Raw genomic sequence first — 14,950 nt, 5'->3', positions numbered from 1 at the left:
CTGTTCACAGTTTGACAAAGGCAGATTGTATGCCGAAACGCGTCACTGGAATGTGACAATAAATCCCAGCAAGATTATCTAAACAAGCGAGTGCCGGTCTCTTTTCTCCTTATCTACAAGTAACACCGTCCCTGAGACATGTGCACCGCTACTCTACTTCAAACCGCAGTGCCGATTGATATATTGTATTAAAATATAAAAAGTCTTTATTTCACGTCAGGACATAGAGAAAAAATTTAAAACCATTTCTGGTAAGAAAATACCCTTAAAGGGGTTTTCTGAGATATTTTTACTGATGACCTATCTGCCAGTGTCTTCTCAAACAGCTGATCGCGGGGATCCCGGGTGTTGGACCCCCACCGATCAGTAAAAATATCTTGGAAAAAACTAAAATGTTATCTGTCAGGTACAATCAGATAGTAGTACATATCCTTTTTTTCTAATCAGTTTTTATTTTCGGATTGTAGATTTTTTTTTTGTCTGTTTCCTGAACAGGAGTATGGAGCCTGAGCTGTTCTTAACAGCATTTACAAAGCATTAAGAAAATTGCTTTACAGCAGCCACATCGGCCGTAGACACACTGGTCTGGAGGGGACCTAAGTGACTTCTATGGGAGAGTTTTATAGGCGTTCTCTGTTACCTGTGCAGAGGTCAGTGTACAAGAAAAGAATAGATAAGCTCTGACAATCACCAATTCTGAATGTAGGATCCTGTCTAAAGCTACTTTCACACTGGCGTTTTGGCTTTCCGTTTGTGAGATCCGTCATGGGCTCCCACAAGCGGTCCAAAACGGATCAGTTTTTCCCTAATGCATTCTGAATGGAAAAGGATCCGCTCAGAATGCATCAGTTTGGCTCCGTTTAGTCACCATTCCGCTCTGGAGGCGGACACCAAAACGCTGCCTGCAGCGCTTTTTTGTCCGTTCTGGGATGCGGAGTGAGACTGATCCATCCTGACACATAATGTAAGTCAATGGGGATGGATCAGTTTTCTCTGACACAATAGAAAATGGATCCATCCCCCATTGTCTTTCAATGGAGTTCATAACAGATCCATCTTGGCTATATAAGACATAATATAAACCGATCCGTTCATGACGGATGCATGCGGTTGTATTATTGTAACGGAAGCATTTTTGCACATCCATGATGGATCCACAAAAAACGCTAGTGTGAAAGTAGCCTTATCTATACTGTAAGGGATCAGCTCTATTTCGGGGGTTATTCTCACAATTAGCTTCGCCACAGCCGGATTGCAGGTCCAAACGTGAGATTTATTTTACAGCAACAACAAAACAGTACAAAATAAAAGCCTGCCCGTCTGGGCTCTACCTAAACATAACATAACCCTACCTCACTTAAAGCATCGTTTACACACGGTACCAACATGCGGCTTTCTTAGCCAGTACTCCAGCGCTTCCAGGCTCTAACAAAGTCCAGTACCATTGGGGGATTGTGGCCCAGAAGTCCGCCTGACTCTGGCCTAGCGACCGTCGATTCCCAGACCTCGCGGAGTCCCCCAAAGCTCAGGCTAACACCTAGCCCCATGGCCCCTTAGCCAGCCCGGTTGAAACCACCCTTCCAGAGCCTCCAGCAGGCCTCTGTTGCACCTGTTGCACCTGCTCTTATCCCAGACTGATTGTGTCACCTGGTGCTGCCTCAGACCTGATGACTGATGGGGAAGACACAGAAACTCCTGCCATGAACCTCCCCTAGCAGTTATAAGGCCTGTCACTGCCTCACATACCTCCCCCTTTGTTCAAGCCCATAGGGGTGAACACTAGCATCAAATCCAGATGCTCCTGAATGGGGCATCGACCTGGCCTACAGTCTTCCCCTTATTCTGCCAGACTCCGGACAACATCGCTTGGTTTGTCACCCTTATGAGTTTATTAGAGAGCCGATAAGACCTACAGGATTTTCTTGCCCATCTCATGAGCCAGGTACTCAAGGTTGATGTGCTTTAGCACCTGTGGTCTCTCTCTTTTCTTTTTTCTGTTCTTCTCCACATTTGGCATTCGGTTTCTGGAACTTCTCTCAGAAGATGTTTTTATATGACCGGCAGGCTCTCTTTTTAGATTTTCTGGCTTCTGCACATGCTCCTCATGTCCTTTCTTGGACTGCTGCAGCTCTTGACCGAACTGTTCCCAGTCATGGTCGTGTCCCGACCCTTTTTCCTTTGCCTTGAGGGGCTCCTTCAGCAGAGCAGGCTTATCCCCACTCGCTTCTTTTACGTGCCTCCGGTTCACTTCTTCCTTCTTTCCAGCAGTGGTTTCTCCCACTTTGGCAGCAGTTTCAGAGACCTCGGCTTCATTAGTGGGTTTTTCCTCTTCGGTAGCCGCTCCTTCGGTCACTGCGACACCTAAGGACTTCACGTCCTTCAACACCTCGGCCTTAACTTCTTCAGCCTTGGTTTTCTTGGACCCGGCATCATATACTTGCCCTCTTAAATCCTTATCCTCTTTCTCATCGAGGTAGGAGGCTCACTTAGGACACGGTTCTCCTTTTGTGAAGAATTCAGGAGAGCTAACCCACAGTAGTAGACAGGATCCGCATACTGGTCGTCCAACTCCTCGTATTCCTTGTCCAGCAGGCTGCTGGCTACTTGGACAGCTTTGCAGGCGGAGGGGACGTCTTTTGGGACCAGGTCCTGGCTACCCACTGCCGTGAGTCTCTTGGAATCTGCATCTACATCAGCCTCATCCACGGGTTCAGCAGAAAGATCTTTGTCTTCTCTGCCTCGGTCGGCACCGCAGCGCCACCATCTCCAGATCCCTTCTTAACAGGCTCTGGCTTAGACTTCTCCAACTCATAGCTTCTGAGTTGCTTGTTCAGTCTTTCAAACTCATTTTGCTCCTCTTGCGCTTCTTCAAGGGCTCTAGCCAAGGAGAGGGCCTTGGTCTCTTTTTCCCGAGCACCCGCCTTCGCTTGATCATGTTCTTCGACATATCAGGCCAAGATGTATTTCTCTTCAGTCCTGGGCCGGTCAAATTTTTTCATTTTTTTCTTAGTTTTTCGCACCAGGTTGTTGGAAGCGCCCCGGTCTTGGGCCTCTTGGTCCAACTGCTCCTCGCTGGGTTCTGCGGCAGCAGATATAGGAGTATCACCATTATTTTTTTGGAGACTCTGTGGGGGTTCCACCCAAAGAACCTTCAAGCACTTTATCGGAGTTTACCGCAGTTTTCTGTATTTCTTTGGCTCCTTTGCTCTTCACCTGGATATCAGGCCGTAGACCATTCAGCTCATTCATTTCTTTCGGGGTCTCCTCCCTTGACCCCTCTGCAGCCTCTTCGGTGACTCTGTGAAGACAGCTAGTCTTTTCTTTATTAGATCTAGGGACTGTAGAGAGAGGAAGGAATCATCTTCCTGCTTGCAGTTGTACCGACATGTCAGGTCATTTACCACGGCCTGGGTATGGGTCTCAGACATTAGACTGAAGTCTCCCCACTTAACTCTCGTCATGTCAGATACAACTGTCATCTAGTCGGTACTAGTAACCACCTCAACTTTGCAAGACTTCGACCTAATAGCTTCCCTCTCGGAGTTGCTAATGGTCACAGCGCATACGTCACCTATGCCGCTCATGTCAACGCTGACCTCTAGGGTCACTGACAAGTTAATCCCTTCCTGGGACATTACTTTATTGATCATAGAACACTGTGGAGACTGCATATTCACCTCTGGTACGTGTGGTACACCCTCTAGGACTGCCACCCTTTCTTGCATGTTCACAAGAGTAGGATTGCTCCACTCTGTGCTCACAATATTTATCAACCCTTCTGCCATTTTTATAATTTTTCTCCAGGGGGCGCTATTTACCTCACCACATCCTGCAACGGAAAAGGCATGTCATCATCATCACCTATTTCACAAGACGTCACATTTTCATTTTGCATTTTATCAGCACCATTGTATCTAATGGTCACTTCATTTAAAGGGCCAGAAACCACTTCTGCAGGAGTTTCCCCACTAGGTGCAGGAGTGTTTCCCCACAGTCCCCATACCAAAAGGAAACCACAGCCCCACTTCACCTCATGTACAAGCACCTTAACAACAAGTTCACATCTTTTGCAAAAATCCACATTGTCATTATGCCGTTCAAGTAACTTGACACTTTCACTTTGCACCTTATCTGCACCCTTGGTCTCAATGTGCAGCTCCTCCACATTATCATTTAAAGGGACAGGTACAGGTTCTGCAGGAGTTTTGTCACTCACTGCAGAAGTGTCTCCATTACTCAAAACCCCCAAGCATAAGGGAAAATTACGGCCCACCATTCCCTCATGTATGAGCATATTTGTAACATCAGGTTCACAAGTCCCAGTTCTCACTGGAGACTCCCCCTCAGTGAGAACCACCTAATAGTCCGTATTATCCACACAATTGTCCCAAACATTTTATATTCTATCAGTCTCTCGGGCGGCTATCACGCTACCTCTTACCCGGGTTAGCATGGGATCTCTGACTTTCACCACCCCAAATCTAGCTTTGATCGCAGGCTCTTTGGGCGACCCAGAAACCTTCTTCCCTGCAGGTTCCTGCGAGGGAGTATCCGCAACAGGCTTACCCGCCTGTTCTGACACTGCGTTTTTCCCAATGTCATACACTTCCGAGACGGTTTCTCACCTCGGTGAATTTTTAGTCACTGACCCATGCGTTTTTCACTGCGGCCGGCTTACGGTCACTGGAACTGCCACAAAACTATTAACAGGAACAGTCTTACCGCCTGATGTCGTGGATTCAGGAGACAACGATATTCCCAGGACATCTCTACCAAGATAACCAGCCTTCTCTTGGTTCCTGGTATCCCGAACACCGGCAGACTCCTTACTGCAACCGTTGCCACCGGAAACAGCATGGCCTGGAGTCCCGACTTCTCCTGGACGGTTACTCCAGCCGCACCCTTTTGGACTCTGTGCACAGTGGCAGGTAATATAGGAACTCTGGAAAACCGCACTGTTCTCCATCTTGTCTTCCCGATGGTTGCCCTTGGCAACGGCATACATTTTTGTCTCTGGAACTCCAACCTCAGAACGTGAAGCATTCTCTCCGCTCCATAGCTGCCAAAATAACGGAATGTCTTTGCCCAGTATGAATTTCTCCCTCAGGGTCTCACATATCAAGAGCTCCCATTGCACAGAACCACAGTCCGTTACAAAGGGCAGGGCCACCTTGGTATCTGTTTTTGTCCCCCTCTCCAGAAATACCAAAACTTCGGGCCTGACCCGAGACACTTGTTGGCTTGCACCTCAGAAAAAAAAGTCCAAATTAACACCAGTTTTCCAGCAGCACCTGCTCCAGCGAACTAGCAGGCTTCCGGCCCTTTAAATCACTGCACAGCAACACAGCAATTCCTTGGCAACATTCAGCAGCACCTGCTCTTTTCCGTCAGGTTGTTGCCCCTAGCAACCTGTTGTTGTTATTGCCCGCATCCTCCACCAAATGTAAGGGATCAGCTCTATTTCGGGGGTCAATCTCAAGTGATATTTATTTTACAGCAACAACAAAACAGTACAAAATAAAAGCCTGCCCGTCTGGGCTCTACCTAAACATAACATAACCCTACCTCACTTAAAGCACTGTTCACACACGGTACCAACATGCGGCTTTTTTTAACCAGTACTCCAGCACTTCCAGGCTGGGATTGTGGCCCAGAAGTCCGCCTGACTCTGGCCTAGCGACCATCAATTCCCAGACCTCGCGGAGTCCCCCAAAGCTCAGGCTAACGCCGAGCCCCGTGGCCCCTCAGCCAGCCCGGCTGAGACCACCCTTCCAGAGCCTCCAGCAGGCCTCTGTTGCACCAAGACTCTCTCTCTTTGACTGACAGTCTGGGCTGGGCTTTTATCTCAGACTGATTGTGTCACCTGGTGCTGCCTCAAACCTGATGACTGACGGAGAAGACATGGAAACTCCTGCCATGAATCTCCCCCAGCAGCCATGAGGCCTGTCACTGCCTCACAATACACAGTGGTGATATCATTACAGGCAGGATAAGAATGAGTTAACGGCAGTAAAGTGATCTGTATAAACCAAGAAGTGTCGCCAATTATTAGACATAGTGGCCAGTGCCAAAACTGCATGATTTTATCTTTTTTGTATAAATATATGGAATACATGGAAAATTTAAAACATCAAAAATTCTTTAAAAATATGTTAAACATAAAAAAGTGATTTAAACAGCAGGTCATTTTCTGATGACACATTCCCTTTAATCATAGCATAGTATATAAGACAAATAACGTTTAAATACATGAATACTACAAGAAAATTTAGACTAGCACATTCATAGTCACAGGTGCACATCCATAAAGCTAGCATGCAGGAATTAAACAAATACAGGTATGGCAGCACAACATTTCACATACAGACAATAAAACTGGGAAATCAGGATTAAGTCAAAGTGGTATTATACCTACTATAAATGAAAAAAAATAAAAATAGAAGCTCTTTGTGCACATTTTTGATCAAAAAAATGTAGCTGGTTCCTACACTGCCCTGAACATTGTAGGCTTAGTCAAGCCAAGGAGAGGCAATTCTGTTAGTGTAAGGGTACTTTCACACTAGCGTTTTTCTTTTCCGGCGCTGAGTTCCGTCCTAGGGGCTCAAATCCGGAAAAGAACTGATCAGTTTTATCCCCATGCATTCTGAATGGAGAGTAATCCGTTCAGGATGCATCAGGATGTCTTCAGTTCAGTCTTTTTTACTCATCAGGCTTTTCAGAAAACCATAGCATGCTGTATTTTTACCTCCGGCCAAAAATCCGGAACACTTTGACTGAACGCCGGATCCGGCATTTTTCCCATTGACTTGCATTAATGCCGGATCCGGCGCCGTGTGTTCCGTCAAAACGGATCTGGCTTTTGTATGTTAAATAGAGGATCCGTTTTTTCCAATGCATTTTTTCATTGTGATCAGAATCCTGATCAGGATTCAAATGTAATCCGTTTTCACATGTTTTTCTGGATCCGGCGGGCAGTTCCGGCGACGGAATTGCCCGCCGGATTCAAACAACGCTAGTGTGAAAGTGCCCTTCCGGTCTTCGCATGCGCAGACCGAAATCTTTTTTTTTTTTTTTCACCTTTTTTTCGGTCTGCGCATGCGAAGACCGGAAGGACGGATCTGGCATTCCGGTATTTTGAATGCCGGATCCGGCACTAATACCGTACATTCCTATGGGAAAAAATGAAGTCTTCAGTTTTTTTCGCCGGAGATAAAGCCGTAGCATGGTGATACAGAGATACTGGGTGGTGATACAGAGATACTATGCATAAGGAGGGCATCTTGAACCAGGATTTGATGGCCCATACCATGCGCTACGGGCCATACCCACCTCAGTGAAGGTGGAAGAGAAGCCAAATGAGATTCATGTTTCAATTTAAGAAAATTTATTTTCATGTCAGTGATGCCAACCTGCACCAAAAGAGTTAGGCCACTCGGGGATGAGAAAATAGAAATACTTTCCAAATGTATTTGCTTTTGTGCCACCATATACAGGTGAAAAGAGAATGGCAGAAGGGCTCATACGATTTCTGTGGTACATCAAGAACCAGCTGAATAGCAAAGACTGGATCTGCTCCCATGTTCGGGCAAAACATAAAGGAATCCATTAGCTTGGTATCCTAATATCTATGAATGACCTCAGTCTTACTATGCTGTTGAAATAGACACTGATGACACAGTTTACACGGCTTTCTCAGACCTGGAAAAGTACTATCCACTACCTGAGCAGCAGAGGGACAAAGGGCAATGCGATTACTGGCATATTCTCTCCACCTACTATATGTGTTAATAACATAGCCAGACAAAAGATCCCACATTCTGTTTATCTAACGCGCGTATCAGAGAAACTAATTGTAAGAATGCCAAACTAACATTTAGTAAGGAGGAACGGCATGCGATATGGTACATGGTAATTGGAATAATCTACGTTTGTGTGCTGATATAGAAGCTTCTTGTGTCTTCAGGTGTACATGTCCTGGCAAAGCCGAGAGTGTTGACACATGAGACTGAGCAACTAGACTATACAGCAGTATGGTATGGTTTAAAGCAGGGGTGGGCAATTATTTTTTCGATGGGGCCACATGAGAAACTGAAAATATTTTGGAGGGCCGGGCCAAAAGGCTAAACTCAATACTGCATAAAATCAATTGTATTTCTTTATAAAAAGCAGTAAATATCATTGTTGGACAACTGGTACGAGTACTTGTTATAGTTAAACAATGAAAAAGTGAGGTTGCCTTACAAGAAAAAAATTTAAATTTATTAAACAAAATTTCCCAAAACAATGAACATTTTTCACTATTTGTGACTCATATTAGTGAAAGCCATTGCCCCCCTGTGAATCCAGCCATTGTCCCCTGTGAATCCAGCCATTGTCCCCCTGTGAATCCAGCCATTGTCCCCCTGTGAATCCAGCCATTGTCCCCCTGTGAATCCAGCCATTGTCCCCCTGTGAATCCAGCCATTGTCCCCCTGTGAATCCAGCCATTGTCCCCCTGTGAATCCAGCCATTGTCCCCCTGTGAATCCAGCCATTGTCCCCCTGTGAATCCAGCCATTGTCCCCTGTGAATCCAGCCATTGTCCCCCTGTGAATCCAGCCATTGTCCCCCTGTGAATCCAGCCATTGTCCCCCTGTGAATCCAGCCATTGTCCCCCTGTGAATCCAGCCATTGTCCCCCTGTGAATCCAGCCATTGTCCCCCTGTGAATCCAGCCATTGTCCCCCTGTGAATCCAGCCATTGTCCCCCTGTGAATCCAGCCATTGTCCCCCTGTGAATCCAGCAATTGTCCCACTGTGAATCCAGCCATTGTCCCCATGTGAATCCAGCCATTGTCCCCTGTGAATCCAGCCATTGTCCCCCTGTGAATCCAGCCATTGTCCCCCTGTGAATCCAGCCATTGTCCCCCTGTGAATCCAGCCATTGTCCCCCTGTGAATCCAGCCATTGTCCCCCTGTGAATCCAGCCATTGTCCCCCTGTGAATCCAGCCATTGTCCCCCTGTGAATCCAGCAATTGTCCCACTGTGAATCCAGCCATTGTCCCCATGTGAATCCAGCCATTGTCCCCTGTGAATCCAGCCATTGTCCCCCTGTGAATCCAGCCATTGTCCAATGTGAATCCAGCCATTGTCCCCTGTGAATCCAGCCATTGTCCCCTGTGAATCCAGCCATTGTCCCCTTGTGTACAGAACACCCCCCCGGCCCCCCCATCATATACAGAACACCCCCCCCCCCTTACAATAGTACACACCCCTCCCCCCCCCTTGCCTTTAGAAACGTAATGCTCAGAGATGATCAGCCATGTGTTAGTCACACTGACTACACACAGCACAGGGGGAGGCGGCCGCAGCTTCATGCTTGTCGGCTCTGTGACTGTCAGTGTCAGACAGTCACAGCCGATACTATGAGAGCCGCGGGCGCTGCGCTGTTACAGAGAAGGGAATAATTGCGGCCGGCCGGGTCCCGGGTACGGCTCGCACGAGGCACCCCCCCCCCTGCTGTGTCTTACCTAGACAGTACTGCCGCTGACGCTGCCTCCCTGCCACCGCGCCATGCCACACGCAGCACGCCGAGTCGGAAGTCCTCTTCATTCGCGGAGGAGGGGTATCGTTGCTTGGCACGCCTCTGGCTCCGCCCGGGGGCCGGATTAAAAGGTCCGCCGGGCCGTATACGGTCCGCCGGGCCGTATACGGCCCGCGGGCCGTAGTTTGCCCAGGTCTGGTTTAAAGGGAACCTGTCACCTGGATTTTGTGTATACAGCTGAGGACATGGGTTGCTAGATGGCCGCTAGCACATCCCCAATACCCAGTCCCCATAGCTCTGTGTGCTTTTATTGTGTAAAAAAACTATTTGATACATATACAAATTAACCTGAGATGAGTCCTGTCCCAGACTCATCTCAGGGACAGGACTCATCTCAGGTTATTCATCTCAGGACTCTGTTTAGCTGATTCTAAACCCAGTGTCCTGTTCACTGCTGTGACTGTCCCCTTGGTGTCTCACAGGTGTGTATGATGACTCAGTGCCATAAAAAGCCCAGCATGCACCAAAACCAGCCAAAAAAGCCCAGCATACACCAAAACCAGCCAATGTCCACTTTCCACAGACTTTATTAGGAACCCCACTTTTTTTTTTACTTGAGAAATAAGGTCCATTTGGCCAATGCTTTAACCATGATTATCTCGTGCTCGTCCTGACCTTCCGCCTGCCTACTCTTGTGCAAGAACTCTGCAAACCCTGAACCCATCTTCTGTCTTTCATTGCGGACATACTCTGTCAACTTTTACCCTGTTCAGCTTTGAAACTGAACAGGAGACTACTCCTGGGATAGCGACCTCGTTATTCCCTGCAGCAAAGTCCAGCATGAGGCTTAAAGGGTTTTCCGAGATTTTTGAACTGATGACCTATGCTCCAGATAGGTCATCAGTATCTGATCAGTGGAGGTCTCACACCCGAGACCTCTGCTGATTAGCTGTTCGAGAAGGCACCAGTGCTCGCTATAGTACCATGGCCTTCCCTCTGCTCACCAAGGCCAGTGCTGTCCATTTTATAGCAGCTCAGCTCCATTCACTTCAATGGTGCTGAGCTGCGCCAAGTCCATGTGAGCAATGAATATGACGTCACATGGCCTAGAGAAGGCTGCGGCACTATTGCAAGTGCCTTCTCAAACAATTGATCGGCACGGGTCCTGGGTGTCGGACTCCCACCTATCAGATACTGATGACCTATCTCAGAAAACCGTTTTAATGGTGAATATAAGGGAATTCCTTAGGCCTCTGGGTTTAGACCAAAGCCCATAACACACACTTCAATCACTGCTGACACTACCAGACTGTGGAGGGACACACCTTTTTGACAAGTTCAACGGTACTGCCTTTTGAAAGAAAGAGAAAAAGGGAATACAAATATTTACTAAGATAGACAAGGCAGGAGTGGTGACAGGTCCTCTTTAAAAATAAAAACTCACCAATATTTATATTATTATTTATCAATTAATTTTATATATAATAATAATAATAATAATAATACCGTTTTATAATACTTGATATGATAGATTTGAAAATCAATGAAACTTACACTATAGGTTTTCGAAAGAGTCTCTTGACATGCTCGGCTTGATGAATTGGTAGGAAAGAATTTTCATCCTAATAACACACATTCAAATATGAGCCAATGTATACCTTTATAGTAAAATATATCTTGCACATTTTGACAAAATTTATCAAACAATGTAATTTGCTACATCTTAAAATGCTTATTATTATGTAATCTGTGAAGTTAAAGGGGTTATTCCATGACTAATGTAAAAAATGAAAATCAGACATCATATAGTAAGTACATGACAATCTCTTTCTAACAAAGCTAGAACCAGCCCTGTACCTCTTATGGATCCAGAGATCTCCCCATTCATTGCTCTGCTGGATTTATATCAAGCTGGCAGCTCAAGGGGAGTGTCTTTTCTGCTGCAGGTAAGGGGACACGCCGTCTATGCTCTCCCTATCACAGCATAGGGAGCAGTTGAAGGATGACACTGAGCATGTGCGGCCATCTCAGTAAACAGGACGAGGAAATAAGAAAAAGAACAGGCAGCACTATACAGATATATTTATGTTTGGTCAGTGATTTCCATCAGTGACTGTGAGCCAAAACCAGGTGCAGCTCTAAACACAGAACAGGAGCAGATCTTTCCCTCATACCTTATGTCTGTGGAGACTCCAATTCTGGTTTTGGCTCACAATCACTGATGGAAATCACTGACCAAAACACTGACGTATGAATGAGGCTTAACTCAGTGGCTATACCATTTTTTTTAATTACATGCAATTACAAAAGTATTCAGATCCAGATGCTGGTTTGAAAACTGTATAATATTTTTCGTTGGACAACCCCTTTAAAGAATTGGTGAAATCGCTTTTAAGAGTCAGTTCATACTTACAGTTCGAATGTCTGCTCCCAAGTAAATTCTGATATATTTGATAAATATATGAACAAAACGCCCCATCAGAAAGACTAAACACAAAAGTGATGGCCATTCAAAAATAACTTTTTCAAAAAATCCAATGACCTGTAAAAAATGGTATACGGTACATGAAAACTCAATCATAGTTATTATGAGATACTTATATAATATTGTATAGCATATAGTACTACATAACACTGATACATATGCAGTTTTCACCATACCTACAAAAACATGTATATATGTAACTAGCAGAAGGACCCGACTTTGCACGGGTATATTTCATCTACAGGGTGGGCCATTTATATGGATGCACCTTAATAAAATGGGAATGGTTGGTGATATTAACTCCCTGTTTGTGGCACATTAGTATATGTGAGGGGGGCAACTTTTCAAGATGGGTGGTGACCATGGCGGCCATTTTGAAGTCGGCCATTTTGAATCCAACTTTTGTTTTTTCAATAGGAAGAGGGTCATGTGACACATCAAACTTATTGGGAATTTCACAAGAAAAACAATGGTGTGCTTGGTTTTAACGTAACTTTATTCTTTCATGAGTTATTTACAAGTTTCTGACCACTTATAAAATGTGTTCAATGTGCTGCCCATTGTGTTGGATTGTCAATGCAACCCTCTTCTCCCACTCTTCACACACTGATAGCAACACCGCAGAAGAAATGCTAGCACAGGCTTCCAGTATCTGTAGTTTTAGGTGCCCCTTAACACCTCCACAGTACCCCATCTCCTTAACAGTGATTTCCACAACACCCCGTCCCCTCAACAGTGGCCTCTACAGCAATCTGCCCCTTAACACTGATCTCCATAGCGGACCGTCCCCTTAATTGTGACCTCCACAGCAACCTGTCCCTAGGGTGGCCAGAGATCCGGTTTTAGGCAGGACAGTCCGGCTTTCAGACTCCCTATCCTCCGTCCGGCGCAGGACCTGGACGGACACAGGGATGACCTTTTGTACAGCTCACTCTCACAGCTATATTGTGCTATCTGAGCGTGATCTGCAGGGAGAAAGTCACCTCCCTCCCACCCCTGCAGCTGACAGAAGTTGATTTTTACCTTCATTTTTTCAATCCCTGTCGGCTGTGGAGTGGGAGGGGGTGTGGAATAACTGGGTCGGGGCGTGGCTTAGTGGGTTTGGGGGTGGGGGTTTTAAGTCCATCTTTTGAGGGTGGTCTGAATGGCCACCCTACCTGCCCCCTTAACTGTGACCTCCACAGCACTCCGCTCCCTTAACAGTGTCATCCACAGTGCCCTGCCCCTTTTAAAGCTGACCTACATCCGTGAAGAAAAATGGCTGTGTTGTTGTGGAAACCTGGTGTAAAAGTGTGTGTATGTGGAGACTAAGGGCCTGTGAGCTTCTATTGGCTGATAAGGGTCATGTGACCAGGCTTCTATTGGCTAATGCATTTTGTGAGAATATCTCAGGAACAGTACGTGCTAGAGAGCTGAGACCCGGTCTAAAACCTTCCCGGACACCTGATGTACATGTGTGCCAAATTTTATGATTGTAAATGCGACGGTGCAGATTCCTTTAGCGGACATACATACAAATATACATACACTCAGGTTTATATATTAGAAGATAGGTATGTTCTTGGCAAAAACAAATTGGAGCATGGAAACACTACAAATAGTATACAGTATAATCTAGGAATGTAAAAAACAGTGATCAGTAAAAGCTAGGCAAAGTCATTTATGAGGACTGCATTCATGCAATGAAAAAAGTAAATTATCTGCTATGTAAATATATGCACTCATTTGACATTCACTAAAAAGCCATATCTTAAAGGGGTTATCCCATGATTAATGTAAAAAATAAAAATCAGACATCATATCGTACATAGCTCTCTAGAACCAGCCCTGTACCTCACATGGATCTAGAGATCTCCCCATTCATTGCTCCAATTTCTCTGCAATATTTATTTCAAGCTGGCAGCTCACAGGGTGTGTCCCTGTGTGAAGGGGGGTCCTGTAACTGTCACAGCTACTAACAGAAGATATGGCATGTGGCAGTTGAAGGATGCAATTGAGCATGTGTGATAGATGAGGAAAAGCAACAGCAGGTGGCGCTATACAGATACATAAATGAAGTAGTGTCACGTGCACTCCGATGGACTGTATATGCACGTGGTGCCAGTGGAGGGAAATGCCAAGTTAAAGTTGAATATTACCACAGCATTCATGTACTCTTTTATATGCTGCTTTATTCAAACATTAAATACAATAAGATCCAAACATAACAGTTATAGTCAGGTCCATAAATATTGGGACATCGACACAATTGTAACATTTTTGGCTCTATACACCACCACAATTGATTTGAAATGAAATGAACAAGATGTGCTTTAACTGCAGACTGTCAGCTTTAATTTGAGGGTATTTACATCCAAATCAGGTAAACGGTGCAGGAATTACAACAGTTTGCATATGTGCCTCCCACTTGTTAAGGGACCAAAAGTAATGGGACAATTGGCTTCTCAGCTGTTCCATGGCCAGGTGTGTTTTTCCCTCATTATCCCAATTACAATGAGCAGATAAAAGGTCCAGAGTTCATTTCAAGTGTGCTATTTGCATTTGGAATCTGTTGCTGTCAACTCTGAAGATGAGATCCAAAGAGCTGTCACTATCAGTGAAGCAAGCCATCATTAGGCTGAAAAAAACATAACAAACTCATCAGAGAGATAGCAAAAATATTAGGTGTGGCCAAAACAACTGTTTGGAACATTCTTAAAAAGAACGGAAGACCACGGAAAACAACTGTGGTGGATGACCGAAGAATTCTTTCCCTGGTGAAGAAAACACCCTTCACAACAGTTGGCCAGATCAAGAACACTCTCCAGGAGGTAGGTGTATGTGTGTCAAAGTCAACAATCAAGAGAAGACTTCACCAGAGTGAATACAGAGGGTTCACCACAAGATGTAAACCATTGGTGAGCCTCAAAAACAGGAAGGCCAGATTAGAGTTTGCCAAACGAC

General features: G+C 45.5%; 1 protein-coding gene across 3 annotated transcripts in view; it reads right to left on the bottom strand.

The window, feature by feature from the left end:
• Positions 1-14,950, bottom strand: part of LOC120989283 (stimulated by retinoic acid gene 6 protein-like) — a 173,371-nt gene that overhangs the window by 96,783 nt on the left and 61,638 nt on the right. For all 3 annotated transcript variants that reach the window (XM_040417282.1, XM_040417279.1, XM_040417280.1), the window contains exons 7-8: positions 11,936-12,064; positions 11,077-11,144 (exon numbers count right to left, since the gene is read on the bottom strand). In XM_040417282.1, coding sequence (XP_040273216.1) covers positions 11,077-11,144; positions 11,936-12,064 — 197 coding nt within the window. The remainder of the gene's footprint in view (positions 1-11,076; positions 11,145-11,935; positions 12,065-14,950) is intronic.

This window comes from Bufo bufo, chromosome 2, assembly GCF_905171765.1.
Source record: "Bufo bufo chromosome 2, aBufBuf1.1, whole genome shotgun sequence".
NCBI classification, from domain to species: domain Eukaryota; kingdom Metazoa; phylum Chordata; class Amphibia; order Anura; family Bufonidae; genus Bufo; species Bufo bufo.
Note: the sequence above shows the minus strand (reverse complement) of the source record. Positions and strands in the feature narration are given on the sequence as shown.